General features: G+C 40.8%; 3 protein-coding genes across 6 annotated transcripts; 1 reads left to right on the top strand and 2 right to left on the bottom strand.

Annotated features, from left to right (window-relative positions):
- Positions 1-394: 394 nt before the first annotated feature.
- Positions 395-12,870, bottom strand: cpsf2 (cleavage and polyadenylation specific factor 2). Its single transcript, XM_087805760.1, has 15 exons — positions 12,690-12,870; positions 12,323-12,488; positions 12,091-12,250; positions 9,049-9,154; positions 8,850-8,979; positions 8,670-8,785; positions 7,682-7,869; positions 7,308-7,598; positions 7,132-7,232; positions 6,864-7,067; positions 6,636-6,788; positions 4,085-4,307; positions 3,669-3,983; positions 3,349-3,483; positions 395-1,750 (listed from the first exon to the last, which is right to left on the bottom strand). Exons 2-15 carry the CDS (start codon positions 12,469-12,471, stop codon positions 1,658-1,660), a joined length of 2,364 nt encoding a protein of 787 aa, XP_087661886.1. The 5' UTR covers positions 12,472-12,488; positions 12,690-12,870; the 3' UTR covers positions 395-1,657.
- A 130-nt stretch (positions 12,871-13,000) lies between these two features.
- Positions 13,001-14,925, top strand: ndufb1 (NADH:ubiquinone oxidoreductase subunit B1). 4 transcript variants are annotated; one of them, XM_087805768.1, is made up of 3 exons: positions 13,001-13,120; positions 14,572-14,716; positions 14,803-14,925. In XM_087805768.1, the coding sequence occupies exons 2-3, from the start codon at positions 14,577-14,579 to the stop codon at positions 14,837-14,839; spliced, it is 177 nt and encodes a 58-aa protein (XP_087661894.1). In that variant the 5' UTR covers positions 13,001-13,120; positions 14,572-14,576; the 3' UTR covers positions 14,840-14,925. The 4 variants fall into 4 exon arrangements, with proteins under 4 accessions (XP_087661894.1, XP_087661893.1, XP_087661896.1 ...); XM_087805767.1 differs by lacking the exon at positions 13,001-13,120 and adding an exon at positions 13,182-13,842; XM_087805770.1 differs by lacking the exon at positions 13,001-13,120 and adding an exon at positions 13,870-14,085.
- A 2-nt stretch (positions 14,926-14,927) lies between these two features.
- Positions 14,928-18,754, bottom strand: riox1 (ribosomal oxygenase 1). The gene is made up of 15 exons (XM_087805764.1): positions 18,628-18,754; positions 18,095-18,232; positions 17,887-18,020; positions 17,665-17,764; positions 17,484-17,597; positions 17,312-17,418; positions 17,127-17,234; positions 16,981-17,015; positions 16,735-16,913; positions 16,271-16,375; positions 16,048-16,189; positions 15,478-15,598; positions 15,313-15,412; positions 15,158-15,244; positions 14,928-15,088 (listed from the first exon to the last, which is right to left on the bottom strand). Exons 1-15 carry the CDS (start codon positions 18,712-18,714, stop codon positions 15,038-15,040), a joined length of 1,608 nt encoding a protein of 535 aa, XP_087661890.1. The 5' UTR covers positions 18,715-18,754; the 3' UTR covers positions 14,928-15,037.
- Between the last annotated feature and the right edge of the window lie 1,101 nt (positions 18,755-19,855).

Genomic DNA, 19,855 nt, shown 5'->3' with positions numbered 1-19,855 from the left:
GGTGAGGAGGACGAGGAGGAGGACGAGGAGGAGGACGAGGAGGAGGACGAGGAGGAGGACGAGGAGGAGGACGAGGAGGAGGACGAGGAGGAGGATCGAGACAAAGGTTTCTACAAATGTGTCGACACGTCATCCAACCGAGTCGCCACCAGCCACACAACAGAAACGAAGTCGCATCAGGGATGCAGCCGGGACGGAGAGATTTGAATGTTCGCGCACTTGAAGGATTTGAAGCAAATAAAAAAACATGCAAATGTAGAGTGGAAGTAAATGACATTCAAATAGTTTGTTCGTTTTTTAAACCCTTTGGGGAAAAAAAAATATATATAAATCCATTAAAAAAATTAAGAATACATAAAGATATATAAATGTTTGAAAAAGTGTTATGGGGGAAATACATTAAACATAATAGAGGAAAAAAATACTAAATGTTGATTCAATAGCCTAAAATTGTATTAAATTAAAGAACAAATATATCAACACAGGACAAGTAAAGAAAGAGATAAAAAGAATGAAAGCAAAAGGAACCAATGAAGAGATTTCCTTAAAAGATTGGTTGGGAAAGAGGAGGAAACCGGTTCATTTGGAGTCAGTATGGTAGGAAATAAAAGGAAGAGAGAAGAACACTGAGTGTGAGGAAGGAAGAAAATAATGAATGATAAATCCATTAAAGGAGGAACAAACGAAAAAAAAGGTGAATGAAAAGAAAGTGAAGGTGGCCAGGGAAAAAAAAAAGTGAGAAAGATCCTATTATAAAAAGTAAAAAAAATGAAGATGGACAAAACAAAGGATCAATCAGACATGCTAAGATAAAATACAAATAAAGTTCATTTTTCTCTCAGACACCTTCTCCTCTTATCAGCCAACTTTCCAGCTGGGTTGTTCCTCTTCATCCGTGGATAAAGCCTGTGAACCATCCCGTTATTTTTTTTTTTTTGGCAGAAACCGTGTGAGGTGATCGGAAAGTGAGAGGAGAGGAAATCAGAGCTCGCAGCACTGATCATGTCTCTTCTTAGAAATGTCTCCATCTGCTGGAGGTGAGGAGACATCGCGCGGGTACTGGTCAAGACCACGTGTTTAATCACCATTTTATTATGTTACGAGTCACGACAGTGTTAAGATTGTAACACTGGTGGCTTTGGATGCGGATCCTCGTTGTCTTGGGTGTCTCTGGTCGCTGGGTCGGGACTTTTTTTTGGTTCTCTTTACTCTGAATATAGGGGGATCCAGAAGGTTTTAACATGTCATTAATTTTCATAGTCTTTGTTCGCAGTGGCCCAAAATCCTGGGGTTCCTCTGGTTCCTTCGGTGCCAAATAGTTTGTTGTAATCTTTAATCATCAGTATTTTGAATCCACCTCCAGCCCTTCCTGTGAATTAAACTGAGGTACCCCAGTTTTTAACCTCTTGAATGGATCGTTTTTGGTCAGGATTTGATTTGTCATCAACCCTAAACCAATGAGATTATTACCTAGTTGTGTGAAAACAAAAGAAAGTTTGGAAAAAAAAAAGACAATTTAATGCCAAAGAGGAGGCTTCTGTACAGGAGATCCAGGATTCACGGTCTGGTCTGAGTCCAAGAGAATCACCACAGTAGGAAAACGAGTGTAAAAAGAGCAACTATACATGAGAGTCTTCCACTGGATCTTCTCCTCCTGCTACACAACGGCGTACTGCTGATACAGCAGCTCCCGGATCTTAAAATAATCGTCACAGAGGCATCCTTCCAGTCCGATGCGCCCGGCCTCCGTCTGTGGAACAGCACCAAGTCAGACCCTATGCGTCGTCTCGCTCCTCAACAAAAACCTTCTTCCAAAATCTGACATTTTGGGGATAAAAGTGTCTAACGAGTCTATTTCAAGTTCCCGCCTCAACACAGAAAAAAAAGAAAAAAAACACACGAGCAGCCGCAGCTCGCTTTGATTTCTCTTATTTGGGTTGAATCTATTTTAAGTTCTTGTCAATTATGAATTTTGTTGGCGGCTTCTGGCTCACTCCTCTGTTTATTCCAGTTTACGTTTTCGTGTTCTGAAGTCAGGATTTTAGGTGCCTTCGGGGCTTTATCTCACTTTCCCAGGCTGCGCCTTTTTACTTTCAATCTTGAGTGTTTTAGGTCGCTGCCGCCGCGGTGACGTCAGGAGCAGAGAATCTACTCTCAACACAAACTTTGAAATACTCTCTCACCTTCAACAAACCCATTATCATCATGATCTTTGATCTGGTGTGTGAATCTGATGATCCAAGACTGAGGAGGACCTGGTCATTTAAAGTCTTGATTGATCTCCATGTCTTGGGTCTTCCCCTTCGCCCTCAACACCACATTTTGACCCTAAAGGAACCAGGTCTTTGTTCTTCCTGCCCAGGCCTAAAATTACCCAAAATTATATTTCCTCATTCTTGAGCCTAAAAGCCTTCATTCTTTCTGGCCTATCACTGCAGAAGTATTGACACTTTCAAGCTGATTCTTGTCCTCGTTTAACCTATAGTTTTTGATTCACATTGGAGATTTTCCCAACGATCTAAGGCATCCTCAGTCCTTGAACCTAAACTCTTTGTAAAGCTTGGTTCTCAGAACTTTTGCACCGCATAAGGCCTTTAAACCTCGGTTCCCCACAAAAGACTTGCTTTTTTCTCTCATTGCCAAGTTATTTCTTCGACCCAGAATATCTTTGTCTGAACCATGTTCTGAGCAGATTCCATGGTTTGCATTGTTCAAAGTGGCTCTTAACTCGAAATGTTACCTTTGAACGAATGATCAGACTTCAAGTCAAGTTCTGCCAGGGCCCCCAAAACTTACACCGAAACATAACTTTATAATAATATTGAAAGGTTGAATTTAACATTTCAAATTTAAAAATACATTTCAATAGAATAATTTAATTGAATCATTTCTATAGTGAAAGCTTTAATTATTTTATTTTTTTTTAGGAAATTTAATATTTCCAAAATACAATAGTTTAATTGAATGTTCTACTTTTCAATATACAACATTTAAAAAAATGTTGGTATAATTGGCTGAAATGCTGACAGTGTAGCTCACACTTTATTTTGTATTATCTGGTGTGACTACCATACCAACATTTTCATAAAAACAATTTCAATTTGAAAAAAATATGTGTTTCTGCATTTGAAATGTTGAATTTAACCAAACATTTTCTGACGACCGTTATACTTCCATACTAGACCTTCTACTCTGAAGGTCTTGTTTTGGCTGAACTTAACTTTTTACTTTGCCTGAATCTGGACTCCATATTTATGTATTGTGATTTCATTCTGCTCATAGTTTCAATGTAGCCTTCTAATCAAACAGATGAAAGTTATCTCTCTCTCTCAGTGTTCGCAGACTGACCTTGCGTACGGCGACCATGTTGTTGCAGACCAGAACTCCACCCACAAACTCGGCCTGGATTCCCTCTTTGAGCAGAACCTGCTTGAAGTCTGACAGCCGCGGCTCGTTGATGAACACAGAGTGGTGACCTGGAACCTGCGAGGAGTGAAGAAGAAAAGAAAAGATGCTTCGGCTGTAAAACACACTCTGGAGGATTCCTCGGCTGAAACACCCACACGGCTGAGTCATCGTGCCTGAGCTCTCGCTCTACTTACTGCCAGCACCTTCAAAACCAGCACCAGCCTTTTCAAAGTTCTCTAGATTTTAAATGACGAACAAACCTCTTGTTGAGGCAGAGGCTCCAACGTGGGGATGACGTCGCTCTCCTCGGACGGCTCCTTCTCGTCCTCTCCGAACAAGCTCTTCATGGTCCGCTGGGCCGCCGCCGCGGCCGCGCTGTGTTCCGCGCCCAGATCGGGTGAGGTGTCCATGGACTGCTCCAGGTCCTCTTGCTCTTCCCTCGCACCCACCTCCAGCATCACGCCCGTGTCCACCTTCACCACCCGCATGTCCAGCACGCCGTCTATCCAGGCCAGCTCCGTGTCCTTGGCTTTGCAGAGATGCAGTGAGCTGACGAGGGAGTCTTTCAAGCGGACCTGCGGCACAGCAAGCGGGTCAAACCTCATCCTGCAGAGCTTCTCATGTCAACTCAGTTCTGATTTAACTAAATATTGATTGGTTGTTTTTTTTTGTCCACCTGGTAGATGTGCGTCTCGCTGGTGGCGTCGATGGTCTCGTGCAGCTTGGGGGTGTAGACTTTGATGTCTCTGCTGAAGGCCTTGCAAGACTCGGCCAGGTCCAGACTGGCGTGCGGAGGCCCGTGAACGATGGCCAGCTGTCGAGGCTTCATCTGATTAATAATCTTCTTGATGGAGTCTCCGTCTGATCGACCTTCATAGTCGATGTACATGACTCTGGCTCTGCGGAGAAACGAGAGCAGACTTTGACTAATATTTATGAGTCTGGCACAGGCGAGCGGCCAGGGCTGTAATTCACATCGGGGGAAGTTTGCTGACAGAAAGCATCAGTTTCAATGACTTTGCCTGACAAGCCCAAAAATAATTTGTTATTCATTTCTGGAGGTGATTCAAGACCGGAATTGATTCACCTCTGAGGGACAGAATAGAGAGAGGAGCCATTTTATATTCATGAGTTCTGTCACAGTTTTGGGTTATGTGTGACAATAAAGGAGAAGAAAAAAAAACATTTTATAAGTTAAACTTAATGCATCAAAGTCCACAGATTTCAGTAGCATGACAGCGGTTCTTAGTAACATGTACCTGCACTCCCTGAAAGCTTACAACATAAAGGCTACGATTCACTTAATTTGGGACTTTCTAATGCTCAAAGGCCACTGGAGACGGATTACATAATAATAGTTTGGAGTTGGGTTGCTCGGTAAAAAGGACTGAATTTGATACTTGGGTACTGAAGCATTTAAAGCAGTGCTGTACTGTAATTGGATTGGCCGGTACTCGCAGCTATGCCTCGGTGACGTTAAGTTGTGACTAAAGCCGAGGAGATGAGAACCAAGCCGGGGCTTTGAGAGAGAAGAGCAAGCAAGCCGGAGGAAGTGGCTTAAAGAATGTTAGCAGCGGGAACAAGAGCAATGATCGGAGAAGGAGAAAAAGTTGTAGAACGAAGAAACAGGGAAGGAGAGACAGAAAGAGGGAAGGAAGGAGAGACACAAAGAGGGAGGGAAAGAGTAGCAAATCTTCACCAACCCCACTAAACGGGGTGATATGCTGTACTGTGGGTTAAAAACAATTGAGCAACGCAAGGCCATTAACGCTGATGCACCGCTGTAAACTGTTGTTAAAAACATGGATGGCTGAGGGCGGAAACACCAAAAGGACAAGCATGTTGTATTCAGGGAACGACAAGTATTTTACTCATGAAAAAAAGCCACAATCAGGCATCACCCCCCCTTCACTCTTAACAAAACAAAAGAAGCTCTGAAAGAAAAACAGAGCTGGTTTATTAATATTATATTTCCGTTATTTTATTCATAACTGATGACAGTCATCCTCTGAACACTGTCATCAGTGAGCAGAGAAGCAGAATGAGTGCACGAATGCTCCTACCCAGGTGCAAAACAAATAGACTCAGGGACTCATTCATCCCTCGGGCTATTAAATTGTACAATTCTGAGTTCGGGGGCAGGAGTGGAGTGAGAGTATCTGGATGTTCTGTTCTATGTTAGTCTTTGTATCCTTTGTCTTTGTTATTTTTCTTTGATCTATGTTCTTTGTCTTTATCTTTAGACTTAGATTGTGTCATCTTGTTCTTCCTCTTTTTGTTCTTCTTCTTATTTAATTTTTTATGCATCATTTTTTATTGTTTATGAAAAATTGCTGGCTATTGGTAAAAAACAATTTCCCGAAGGAGACCTCCTGAGGGATCAATAAAGTTTTACCTTACCTTACCTTATATTTTAACAGCCTGCTTCAGGCTAATTTTCAATTTCAAACAATTGTATTTGTTCTCGTCGTTTCATCTCAACTTGTTTTATTCAAACGGATTCAAAATAAAATACATTTTTTGAATGCATAAAGAATAGTATGTTGAATTATATTTTTCTGATCTACAAGTGTTTTGAGTGCAGTAAGAAAATGTTTGTGTCAAATCGTTTTTAAATTTACTTGAATTACGTGCATTACAAAAGCGACTTATATTTTCTATTAAAATAAAGTAACGGCCTTTTTGTGTTCTCCTTTTATTTGAAAAAAGTATTGAAAAGAATCAAATTTTAGAAAGTTTGGCCGAAACATTAAACATAAATATATATATATATACCGTATATATACACATCGATGGATATTAGAAATGTAATGTAACATCAAAATCCAGTGTATCAAAAAGTTCTAAACATTTTTTTTAGGTGTAGTGTTTATATCATGTTTCCATGAGCGCGGCAACCCATTCTTAAAACAAATCATTAAGGCAGACATTTTGAAACCTATCTAACTCTGAAACATCAACAATACATCTAGCATGCTTGTGACATTTTTGCAGATTGAACTAAGAAGCTATGAAAGCACAATCTTTCTTTTTCTCCCGTTATTCAAGTCACAAGAGAGTTACTAGAGTATATCCCAGAGAGTTCATCACAGGAACCGTATACAGTAGCTAGACAACCAATCACACATAGATCATTAGCAGTCATCAACGAACCCCTGTGCTATGTTCGTGGATTGCATCCACAGGGAACTAATGCATTGTTAATAAACGGGTAATATATCACTAACTTGATTTCCAGGTTTTCCACACTAGAGACACATTTGGTCGGGACCACAGAAAGGTCCTGTTCCATCTGCTCTTCACCGTTGGTCATCCCAGACTCCATTTTGTTTTTCTCCTCCTCTGTGGCCTGAAGCTCCGGAACCAGGAAGTCTTCTAGTCTGTGAATCCAGCTCATCCGTTATGAACATATGGAGTGAAAAATGCACATAAATCTGGGTAAGCTGAAGCAGCACCTGATGATTTCTCCGTACTCGTCCCACTTGATTCTCTCCTCGTGCACAGGGAACATGGGATACGACTTCTTGGCTTGTTTGAAGAAGCTTCCCTTTCTGTTGCTCTCGCTCCTCATCATCAGGTCGTGGTGTTTGGTTTTCACCGGGACCGGCTGATCATCGTCGTTTTCCAGGTCGCTCTCCTCGCTCGAGTCCACATCCTCCCTGCAGAGGCATCCAGGTTATTTTAAGGTGGTTTTAAGGTCATTTATTCTGCTGGCTGACTTACACTTTTTCCTGTTCAAGTTTTTTGGCCACTTCCTTTTTGACTTTCTCATTTTCAAGAAATTCTTCCAACTCTTTTCCTTCTAGCTTGACCCTTTTTCTCACCTGTGGTCACAAGGAAGATTAAAACCCAATTGAAATCGATAAATCACCTCCTGGGACGCGGCATTCTGGTCTCACCTCCAGGTCCAGCATCTTCTCTCCCGGGTTGTCAATCAGATAGCGGGCCAGTGTCCCGGGCGTTGTGCGATACGTGAGGATGACTGAGTTTTTGGCGTGCTGGCACCACTGGATGAAGAGTTCTCTGGAAAAGCCTGACTCCAGGTCTGGCTGACTGCACAGCACCACTTTCGGACTGGGAACCCGAGCCAGGTCGGCCAGACTGTGGCACAGTGTTAAGTGACGAAACTGGAAAGGATTGTTCCGCTTGTCCTCGAAACACCTCATGAGCTTGTCACTCATCCACTCCACCTGAGGAGAGCACGAAATGAAAACTCGAGATGATTGAAAAAAAAAAGAAAAAAAGACTAATATAAAACCTATATGTGCCAAACCTGAGACTTTGAGAATTCCACCACATTGTAGCTGACGTTGTTAAGTAACGCAAGAGGGTAAACACCAAGTCCTCCATCCTTTGACCTCCAAATCTGGTCTAGGAGCTGAGCCAGCTCCAGCACACGCCCAGCTGTGTCCACGGCGATAAGCACGTTGCCGTCACCCCGGAGTGTCTCCATCACGTTGGCTTGAAGAGTGATAAAGGAAAAGAATTAAGATAAAGGAAGTAGAAAGTTTATTAAACCAAAGCTCAGACATCAAGCACAAAGTTTGAAATACAAAGTGAACCGGTGGCATGAGGTCATTTTTTTGGGCTTAAATAATTTAGTATTGAAACATTCCTACATATTTAAGTTTAATTAACAACGAAACGAGAACTTTACACGGAAAAGGAAAATAAATAAAAACACAGAAATGTTCAACTATTCAAATAAGAGTGTACCAGAATATATTTAACAGAAAAATGGTCAAATAAATACAGATTGATTAGGTCAACAAGTCTCATAACACAAGAGACACTCTGCTTGAAGCACAGACTCACAGGTAGACTCATCAGTATATCAAGCCTATCCCAGAAAATATTTGCCTGAATACGATTTTAAAAGTGATGATACTTAAAAAGTTTCTTTAATTCACTCGCACTATTGAGCTTGCACCGAATTTCCCGTGTCTGCTGAGCATATTTCTGAATATGAATCAGCACAAACAGCATCAATCATTAATGTAGTTACTTCAGAAACTGTGTTTCTCCCATTTTAAAAACAGAACAGCGACTTCAGCATTAATAGACACTTTTGTCTCATGCCTTGCCAAAGCCAACATGGCCGACATTACAGCTGGATATACCAACAGAGTATTCTTTGGCAGTTATAACCTTCTAGCAGTTACAATAAAATGCATATTAAATAAAGACAAACTGCTGTTGCAACCCCTGATAGAAAATGCCAAAAGTAAACTCAATAAAATGACTATTGATGAAACACTTACTAAGAAACTGCTCGTCTCTTTGCTTACGCCGCGGTTGAACGTATGAAGCGTTGAAAGAGTCTGTGATGAGTAGAGAAGGGCGACTAATGCTTTCCAGGGTGCAGCCATTTAAGTGACTGTTTTGGAAACAAAGAATCGGTTAAATAACGTCAAACAGCACAAATCTGCAGTTTTACTCACATCTCTCTTTTGTGGTTAAAGTCAACAGCGTAGACGATTTCCTCCTCTCCATCCTTCACAATCTTCCATACGGTTCCTCCAATCATGTGGCCGGCGGGAACTGGCGTGATTGAAAGGCCGTGTCCCTTTCCTGGTCGACACAAACATTGTGAAACGCATTTAGATGCAAAGTCAAGTCAAATCAACATCCGTTACTGACCTTTGAGGTTTACAATCTGAGAGTACTTTAGCTGCTGGATTTTATCGAACGCACAATCCACGTCGTCAAGGGTGAAGAGTGTGAAGTCTTCACTGTTGTTTCGAGACTAGTAGATGAGGGGGAAGAACATCTATTTAAATGGACATATGTATTGCTGTGTCTTAAAATGTAACTGAAAGTATCGTTGACCGAATGTTATTTGGTGTTTAAGATGATTAATTACAAAGGAAAACATTTGCCTAAAAAATGTAAAAGTTTCCAGGATTTTTATTTAATTTACATTCACTAGGAATGCAACAATATAACATAATAATAAACAGATACAAAAACAGAATAATGGCAATAATAATTATACTACAATTACAATATTACTATTACTACAACTACTAATGATAATAATAGGCAAAGGACACCTATAGGAGGAGGTTGGAGGAGAAGCTGAGTCGAGAAGAAATAAGAGAGGTCTGGGATGGTGTTAAAACCATCACTGGACACAAGACCAAGGCCTCTCTGACTGCAGTGGACACGGTGGAGGAGGCAAATGGACTGAACAACTTTTTCAACAGGTTTGAGCAGGTCACCTCACCCTCACTGCTGCCAGCCTCAGGACCCGCCCCACCTTCTTGTGCCCCCCCCAGCTCCACACAACCACTTCCCAGCTTCACCTCACTCCAGGTACAGGATGTACTTCGGAGGATTCGTCCAGGGAAGGCTGCTGGTCCTGATAAGGTGTCTGCTCGACTACTTAAGACCTGCGCTGCTGAACTAGCTGAGCCGCTCCAGCATGTCTTCAACCTCAGTCTACGGCTGGGGAAAGTACCAACTCTGTGGAAGACTTCCTGTATCCTGGACACTGGAGCGGCTGGTCCTCAAACATCTCAGGCCACAAGTCCAGCACACGCAAGACCCCCTGCAGTTTGCCTACCAGCCAGCAGTTGGTGTGGAAGATGCCATCCTTCACCTCCTGCATCGGACCTACTCCCACTTGGATAAAGGAAGCGGTTCAGTGAGAATCCTGTTCCTGGACTTTTCTAGTGCCTTCAACACTATCCAACCCACTCTGCTGCAGGATTAACTGACTAAGATGCATGTGGACCCTGGTCTGGTCTCCTGGATTACGGACTATCTTACTGATCGACCACAGTATGTCAGGCTGAAGGACATCAAGTCTGACGCTGTGGTGTGCAGTACAGGAGCACCTCAGGGGACAGTACTGGCCCCTCTCCTCTTCACCATCTACACTTCAGACTTCTGCTACAACTCAGAGCTGAGTCTCGTCCAGAAGTATGCTGACGACACTGCTATTGTTGGATGTTTCAGGGACAACAGCGAAGACGAGTATAGGAGTCTGATACATGACTTTGTGGCTGAACACCTCAAAGACCAAGGAGCTGGTCTTGGACTTCGGGAGGTCCAGGACAAAGCCGCGTCCAGTGTCCATCAGAGGCGACGAGGTGGAGATAGTGGACAACTATAAGTACCTTGGTGTGTGGATGGACAGTAAACTGGACTGGTCCTGCAATACAGACCATGTATATAAGAAGGTTCAGAGTAGACTGTACTTTCTGAGGAGGCTTCGATCATTTAACATCTGCAAGAAGCTCCTCTGCATCTTCTACCAGTAAGTGGTGGCCAGTGTCCTGTTCTATGCTGTGGTGTGTTGGGGTGGAAATGTGTCCAAGAGGAGTGTCAACAGGTTGGACAGGTTGATCAGGAGGGCTGGCTCTGTGGTTGGAATGAAGCTGGACTCACTGGTGACAGTTGCTGAGAGGAGATCATTGAACAAACTACTGTTCATCATGGATGATGACAGTCATCCTCTGAACACTGTCATCAGTGAGCAGAGAAGCAGAAGGAGTGCACGAATGCTCCTACCCAGGTGCAAAACAAATAGACTCAGGGACTCATTCATCCCTCGGGCTATTAAATTGTACAATTCTGAGTTCGGGGGCAGGAGTGGAGTGAGAGTATCTGGATGTTCTGTTCCATGTTAGTCTTTGTATCCTTTGTCTTTGTTGTTTTTCTTTGACCTATGTTCTTTGTCTTTATCTTTAGACTTAGATTGTGTCATCTTGTTCTTCCTCTTTATGTTCTTCTTCTTATTTTATTTTTTATGTATTCTTTTTTATTGTTTATGAAAAATTGCTGGCTATTGGTAAAAAACAATTTCCCGAAGGAGACCTCCTGAGGGATCAATAAAGTTTTACCTTACCTTATCTTACCTTAATAAAGTTACGATACTCATTAACATTGCTTGCAGGACAAAACCATTTTAAAATATTGTAAAAAAAAAAAAAAGTAAGAGACATTAATTTGGGGCTTATATTCACAGCCAAAATCGTTTATGTGGCTTAAAAATTAAAACGTATAATCAACAACAACCATAATAGTATTATTTACTTGCAAAACAATTGTGTTTCAATAAAGTGATAGATCACCCAACATTCTAATTTCACTCATTTTCTACTCACTCACATGTTGACTAAGGGTTGGGATTATTTTCAGAGTAATCAGTTCCTTTTTAGAGTTATAATATACACTAGTGAAGCGACTAAAGCTCAGTTGTCTTCATCGCATCTCATCGTCCAAAAAGACACACTCAAATACATCCAAATACCTCCATGGTGCTCGTCTGTAATATCCATCTTCAAAATTAGGAATTGTTCGGAAACAACTTAAATAAGTTTACATTTTCATTTTGTTTGTCGCGGTCTCTCAGTTCCTGCCCGATAACTTTCCTCATTCAAACATATTGCAAGATCTTAAAATATATATTTGTTAAGAAAAATTCAGAATAACTCCTTGTCAAGGCTTCATTACAAGAGGAATATTACATACGAGCACCATGGAGGTATTTGGATGTTTTTAAGTGCATCTTTTTGGACGAAGATGAAGACAGGGGAGCACCAGTCGCTTCATTAAAAATATATTTTGCCTATAACGCTTAAATGGAACAGATTACTCGATCCCAACTCTTAGTCGAAAATGAGTGACCCTTAAATTGTGTGTGAACTATCACGTTATAGTTTTACGGTTTCTCACCTGATACAGATCATACATAAACATCTGGCCCATCTTGTACACGGGTATCGTTGCGTATATTGTGCAGTTCAGACCCAATTTCCCCACAGCGTACGGCAGGGCTCCCAGGTGCAAGGGGTCAGGATGGGAGAGAAGGACGGCGTCCACCTGGTGAACATGCCTGCAACACCACAATTGTTTTACTATTTAATTGTTTTTACACAACTTTGGAGATGTTCGGCTGGGAGCTTACCGCTTCAGTGCATCAATGATGTCCATTGAAAAGTTTTCATCCCAGCCGCAGTCGAGGAGGAAGCGGAACTCATCCACCTGGAGCAGGTAACAGAGGGCAGACTCCTCCTGGACCCCCGACACTGCTGTCAGCTTGATGATCGACGTCATTGTCTCGGCTTCTGACGCTAGAAGGTGTTGGAAACAAAGCACATCTTAGTATAAATGTTTACTTAATAAAGTTTTCTCGCCTAAAGAGAAATATCAAATGCCGCTAGTTAGCACGCTAGAGGTTCGCTTATATAAACAGTTAATTCATTCGCACTGTGTTGCGGGCTAGCTAGCAGTTAGCTTAACTGTTTAAAGAAGGTTTAAAGCGCGGAACATACCCTTTAATAGGATGCGGAGTAAATATAATCGTTTGTGGGTATTCAGAAGAACCCAAGCTATTCTTGTAACGGTCCAAAATTACGACATTTTTTGCTAAAGCTTGTAAACACACACTTTAACAGGCGGACATGTTTGCCGCTGCATCGAGGGGTGAAAGGGTATAGGGCCGTACCATGTTTAAAGGGGTGGTGCGACTAATGTTTTATTCATTTTTACTATTAACTTGCCCGAACGACAGATTTAAAATAATTTATATCAAGTCGCGTATTTGTTCAATTTCTAAATTTACAGTATATTTGCACGTTTCATAATTCGAGATAACATAGCGTTTTGCTGAAGTTACCACCTCCAGATTTCCAAGGTTGGTATATTCCAATGTCCTCTGCACCGTGAGCCAAGAACCGCAGGCCACAGCTAACACAATAACAAGGTAAGTTTAGCTATATTTTACGACTTGATCTGCTGATTCCCGGCCTCGGGGAGTTCTAGTTAATATCATTTATGTATTCTGGGTAGTTGTTTTGTTAAATAATGCCTTTTTTGGAAGGTGTACGTCAATGCCCAGTGTTGATGCTAACTTAGCATTCACACTCGTGAGTGAAAATCATTGAAAACATATTTTCTAAACATTCAGTCAGTTAAGCAATAACAGATTAATAAGAAATCTCAAGGTTAGGTTTGTATTTAATTGATCACATGTTGCCAAATTCATAATTTCCCATATAAGCCCTCAGTGCATTGAATCAAATACAAGGTAGTCATGTATATTTGCCATGCCTTCAATATAAGGTAAGGTAAGGTAAGGTAAAACTGTATTGATCCCTCAGGAGGTCTCCTTCGGGAAATTGTTTTTTACCAATAGCCATCAATTTTTCATAAACAATAAAAATTAATACATAAAAAAAAAATAAGAAGAAGAACATAAAGAGGAAGAACAAGATGACACAATCTAAGTCTAAAGATAAAGATAAAGAACATAGGTCAAAGACAAAGGATACAAAGACTAACATAGAACAGAACATCCAGATACTCTCACTCCACTCCTGCCCCCAAACTCAGAATTGTACAAACTGCAGGGGGTCTTGCGCGTGCTGGACTTGTGGCCTGAGATGTTTGAGGACCAGCCGCTCCAGTGTCTTCATCAGCTGCGAAGTCAGTGCCACCGGTCTGTAATCGTTTAGCTCGCTCGGTCGGATCTTTTTAGGGACTGGAACGATACAGGAAGTCTTCCACAGAGTTGGTACTTTCCCCAGCCGTAGACTGAGGTTGAAGACATGCTGGAGCGGCTCAGCTAGTTCAGCAGCGCAGGTCTTTAGCAGTCGAGCAGACACCTTATCAGGACCAGCAGCCTTCCCTGGACGAATCCTCCGAAGTACATCCTGTACCTGGAGTGTGGTGAAGCTGGGAAGTGGTTGTGTGGAGCTGGGGGGGGCACAAGAAGGTGGGGCAGGTCCTGAGGCGGGCAGCAGTGAGGGTGAGGTGACCTGCTCAAACCTGTTGAAAAAGTTGTTCAGTCCATTTGCCTCCTCCACCGTGTCCACTGCAGTCAGAGAGGCCTTGGTCTTGTGTCCAGTGATGGTTTTAACACCATTCCAGACCTCTCTTATTTCTTCTCGGCTCAGCTTCTCCTCGGACCTTCCGAGTGGAGGAAGAGGTTTGGCTCTGTAGGCGTCCTTCAAGTTGGAATAAAGACGGTCAATTGTCCTGTTATTCCTGGTGGGACAATCCACAGCCTGATGGAAAGTAGGCAGAGTAGAGTCCAGGTTGGCATGATTGGCATGCACCATATATGACCACCTGCACTATAATATGGACAGGTTATTCATTTGTATGAGGATGTTTAGTAGTAACCCTAGTTCAGTAAATTGTTTTGATTCATAGGAACCATGCCGAAGGTACTGGAGTTTGCACGACAATACTGGGGACAGTTATTATTTCCACTGGGATTTCTGATCGGGTGGAAAATGGACAAGATGCAGGACGAGAAGCTGTCCACTTTCAGGAACAAGAGTCGCTTGTATAGCAGGTGAGATTGACTCAAATATGGTTGATATTTTTTTAAAATCTGTAGTCAATTCCGAGTTGCCCATCTGTGACTTTTGTTTTGTGCAGGGAGCTGAAACCCGGTGAGGAGGTGACCTGGACGTAGACCTGGTTATCTGTTGTGTGGATCTCCATGTGACGGTGTAATCAGATTATTTAAATACAATTAAATATAATCATTTCACTTAATAACTTGTGTTTCTCTGTTTTAATATAAGCAAGAAGTTTGAGTGCTGAATACAAGCAGACAACGTGAAACAAGAGTTTAAAAAGAAGAATGTCATTTAATGGTCATTATTTCAGTTTATTCCATTTGAATGATCCCCTTCTCAAAGAGCAGCTCAGCAAGCAAGATCTGGTAAGATAAGAGACAAAGTTATAAAACACAGAATATTAAGAGTTTTGTTAAGACGTTAAAACTCACCTTGCTACTTGCATTCTCACATGGTAGGCTTCCGACTGTCACAAACTGTGGGTATGAATGGATTAGAAACTCCATGGCATCCAAACACTGAAGGACAAATGAACAATGATGAATCCCTGAGCAAAAGTTATATTCCAGATTCTGTAAATCTCTACCTCCGAGTCAAGTTGAAAACTCTTGAGCTCCGTCTTGTGGTAAACCCTGGAGTTCTCTGCAGTGTAGTAAAGATAGACACCTTCTCCCTCGCTGCCCAATCTGTGAAGAGGATCAATGTTTTTAAAAGAAATACACTGATTTGTGTTCAAAATACTTTCGTTTACCTAGCAATTCCTGCCCGAAGAAGTCTGACTCTGGTCTTGCTTGTGATGTCGACACCTACATGTTCTACTTTGCCGTTCTCCCAGCGAGCAGGCGCTCCGGACACACTGCTGGAAGCTTCATCTATGGTAGTAATTACCAATTTATTTCAGTTGATGTAACACATATCAGCCTGCATAATCAATAAAAGTACAGAATGTACCATTTGAAAGATTCTTCTGATCTAGGCACTGCTTTAAAAAAAATACTCGGCAACATAAATCAATCAGCAATACCATTCTAAATACCGATATTAGCTTTCAGTGTTGCTACAAGTCTTTAGTCAATAATAATAATAAAAAAAATAACAATATCCATCTCAGTTGTACAGTTATCATTCTATTGTTCCCTATTAGTTGATGAGATCGCACAAAAAACAATTGGACCAGCATGAACTTCTACATAAATTCAAGCGTATTTCGATCCGCAAGCCCACAAGTTTCTGGTCTATTGGTTGAGTCTTTCGTGACACGCAGAAATTCTTTCAAAAATGTTCAATCTAATGTCCCGAAGTGAAACGACAGATGTAGTACCTGCGTTGAGTTTGGGAGGAAGACAGTCGTGAAGGAAATCTTTGGCTTTCAGATCCACTGCAGCGTCAACAGGGAGGTAATTTGTCAACTTCTTCACAAGACTTTCAAATTTGGACAAGAATGTTGTCCTCCTTGGATCATCCTGGGTATCAAAAAAAATAAAAATAACCTCAGTTGATTTTTATTTTATTTTAATAAAGCTGAAAAACAAAACATGATCCACCTTGTCAGAGTTCTGCACTCCCATGTACGTAAGGTATTCCAGAGGTAAACCCTTCCGGTACTCCACATCCTCCTCCATGGCCACCTCCAGGGCAGCTGGGAGAAGCTGAGAGATAAAAGTGAAAGAAAAAAAACAAAACACATTCTAGTATTAAACAACATAATTATCACATAGTTAATAATAGTTATGTTAAATCAGATAATTGTATTTTTACATGCTTTAGACATATGCTGGCATATACTAATTTAATACTAATTTTGAGGTTGATTTTAACTAAATATATTTCACATTAGTAACCATTTTTTTCTCTTTTATATGTCGTGACAGATTATTTTCTATTTACATGGTTAACAAGTGTTTTATTTTAATAAACTAGAAATTATTTTCACCCTTACTTTAACTCAAATTTGGATTAAAACCTAATTGATGAGCCATCATAAGGAAGGAGCATTGAACCAACAGACCTTGTGCAGCAGGTCTCCCCAGCTGTTCTTCTGGTAGGTGGAGATTGTGATGTGCAGAGAGTGAGAGTCGGGGAGACAGTCACCCTGATGGATGAAGCCTCGGGGGAAGTACAGAAGATCTCCAGCCTCCAGGACCACCTCTAGGATTGGGTTCCCGATTTCCAACTGGTTGAAGTTTTCTAAAAGTAAAGCTTGAATTACAAATTCAAACTTTTCTTGGATGCTCGGGATCATGGGTTAACTTACGGCTCGAATTTACAGGCAGGACCTCTTCTTCTGACCTAAAAAGATAATTTACTTCCATTATAAATCGTTGAAATATTTATTACCATTTTATATACAAGATTATATTTTGTAGTCTGCTCCCTAATATGCGCATATGACGTCTATACCTCGGACTGTAAACTCTCCAGTGCTTCTTTCCCTCCAGCTGCACCACAAACGCTTCAATGTCATCGTAATGTGGAGCAAATCCTTGAGTGCCGGGAGGAGTCAGGTATCTGAGGGGGGGGGGGTGAGAAAATAATAATGTGGTGCAAAACACATGTCTGTGTCCATTTTTGTTTCGCATTCTCACACGTTTGCTCCGGCCATGCTGCCGAACTTCTCCTGGAGGATGGAGAGAACGTTCCACACCGTGGAGGAGAAGGCCTGGGGATTCAGCAGACGAAGTGAGCAGCCGCCCTAAAAGAGAAGATGAAAAAGGTGTAAGAAATAAATCTGGAATCCATGCTTAACAATATATTTACCTCATAAAAGTCCCACACGGTGAAGGGCAGGGCTCTCCCAGGGGGATTATGGGTCTCCCTCTTGCCATCAGTGTAGCTGGTGACATCCAGATTGACTCCATATTGAACGTCGTCCTTCAAACGGCAAAAAATAGGTCAGTGAACAAGCGAGTTCATCAATGAAGCTTCTACATTTTCTCACCTCTCTCAGTATGCGATCGAACTCTGCAGTGGAAAACAAGCCTTTGTAGTAATCTGGATTTTTGCGCTGGATAAGGATTGGCTTCTTCTCCCAGGTGTCTCTGACAAAAGAAAGAGGTCATGTTTTGAGGGGAGAGAAAAGATTATGACTCCCTTTTTGGGAACCTGGTTTCAAACCTGTATCAATTAAATTGCATTTGTTTTCAATTCTAGAAATGCATACCTGAAAAAATCCTTTGCAGGAACCGGGTTGATGAGCCACTGGAACAGTTTTCTGGCTCTCTCACGACTGTTGTTCACGGATTCTAGGTCATCCAACACAACTTGCAGTGTTTCTTCACTCACTTGCTTGTGATCCTGACATTTTAAAAGATCGTTCACGTTAAAAGTCCAGAAAATCTTATCTTTAAAAAAAATGCCTAAAAACGTACAGTTGTGATGTCTGCTTCTTTTTCTTTCAATCCATTTATATTTATTTTTTTGCTTTTCTTCCTCTCTTTGGATTTTACTTTGCTGGTTACTGGACCTTCATCCGGTTTCTTCTTCTTTTGCATCTTTTTTGATGAGACCTGATGATAAAAAAAAAAGTGAAATCATCTGAAAAGTAACCACAAATATTTGCTAATGATCTGTATTGTCGAGAACAAATAAAAAGGTTCACAATAAGAACAGTTCACAATAGCATACAAACAATAACAAACCAAATTGCATTTTAACTGATCATTGAAATAAATAAAACTATTACTACTCTTACTCAATATACGTTACTTTTTAACGTAAAAAATACGTTGAGATAATCAATTATTCCTTACCATGAGTAAAAATGATATAACACATTTCGTTCATATTATAATTATAACTTTGTAAATAACATTTAGATCTAAATCTTAAATCTATAAGTGACAATACCAAACAAGACCAGCAAAACTGATCCTGCTTTTTAAAGAAAAAAACGAGCATCTACCCGGAGAGCAGCTTTCTTTGCAGGTGGAGGTGAATTTGATGACATGGTTTGATAAAGAGCAAAGGCAGAAACATGTTCTTTCGGCATTTTTGAGCAACAACGTGTTTACACCGAGCAGGCGGTTTGCTCTTCTTCTACTGTCTTGTTATGTAATTGAGCAACCAGGAGCGCCCCTGTGGGCATGTAGCTGTAATTACAATATAACTGAGGTCAACGTTTGGAATCCAAATGATCTCAAAATGTGATAAAAAATATATATATTTTAGAGTTGATGATGGTTAAAATATATGTTACCGGGAATTGCTGATGGTAAGCGTCGTAGATCAGATGGATACAAAATATTTCCTTCATATTAAGCATATGAGAATATTCACATACTGTAGTAAGTGTGCCACCACAAAAACATACTATGTTGTGTTTAGAAGACTAGCCATAAAAGTTTCGAATTCTGAAATATATATTAAGTTAAATGTCTTCTGGCTAGAGACTTTCATAGCCAAACTTCTGCCATTGTCATTGTCAGAAAAAAACAGAAACAAAAAAACAAAATTATTTTTCTGAAATTTTTTGTTGATGGAAAAACGTAATGAAAAATATTAATTGCAGTACCTTATTTGCCAGTAACCAGAAAATACTGTATGTATATAATATCATGTTCAATTGAAGAACATGGACTGTGCTTATGTCACTAACGGTACGGGGAAATCAGAGGGGCTCATATATATTCCTTCAATTGAAGAGGATCCATCATCTACAGAATCAGAGTGTTTCATTGTGTTGTAAACGCTGCATTTTTTTTTCTTTAAAATGTTTTTCATTATTTATTATATTTATATTAAGTTGCAACCACAAAAAAAATCAGTGCAGTGCTTACAACACCGACAATAAAAGTGTTCTGATTTTGATTACTGATACTTGTAGATTGCTAAAACCGTGGACATGCTATTATGAATTAAAATGGCTCTAATCTCGTGTAAGTAAGTAAGTAAGTAAGTAATTTATATTTATAGAGCGCTTTTCCAAACCAGGGTCACAAAGTGCCTAAACAAGGCGTGAATGCATTTTGTTTTCTTTATTATTTTTTCCATTATTATAAATAAAAAGGGCTCTAATCTCGTGTAAGTAAGTGAGTGATTAATGGTTGGAGTCGCTGGCTATTTTTTTGCTGCACTTCCCCCCTCTCGACGCCAGATGGAGCCATTTCTCCGCGACAACACGCTTTCCCGGC

Source organism: Callionymus lyra, chromosome 13, assembly GCF_982586985.1.
Source record: "Callionymus lyra chromosome 13, fCalLyr1.hap1.1, whole genome shotgun sequence".
NCBI classification, from domain to species: Eukaryota; Metazoa; Chordata; class Actinopteri; order Syngnathiformes; family Callionymidae; genus Callionymus; species Callionymus lyra.
Note: the sequence above shows the minus strand (reverse complement) of the source record. Positions and strands in the feature narration are given on the sequence as shown.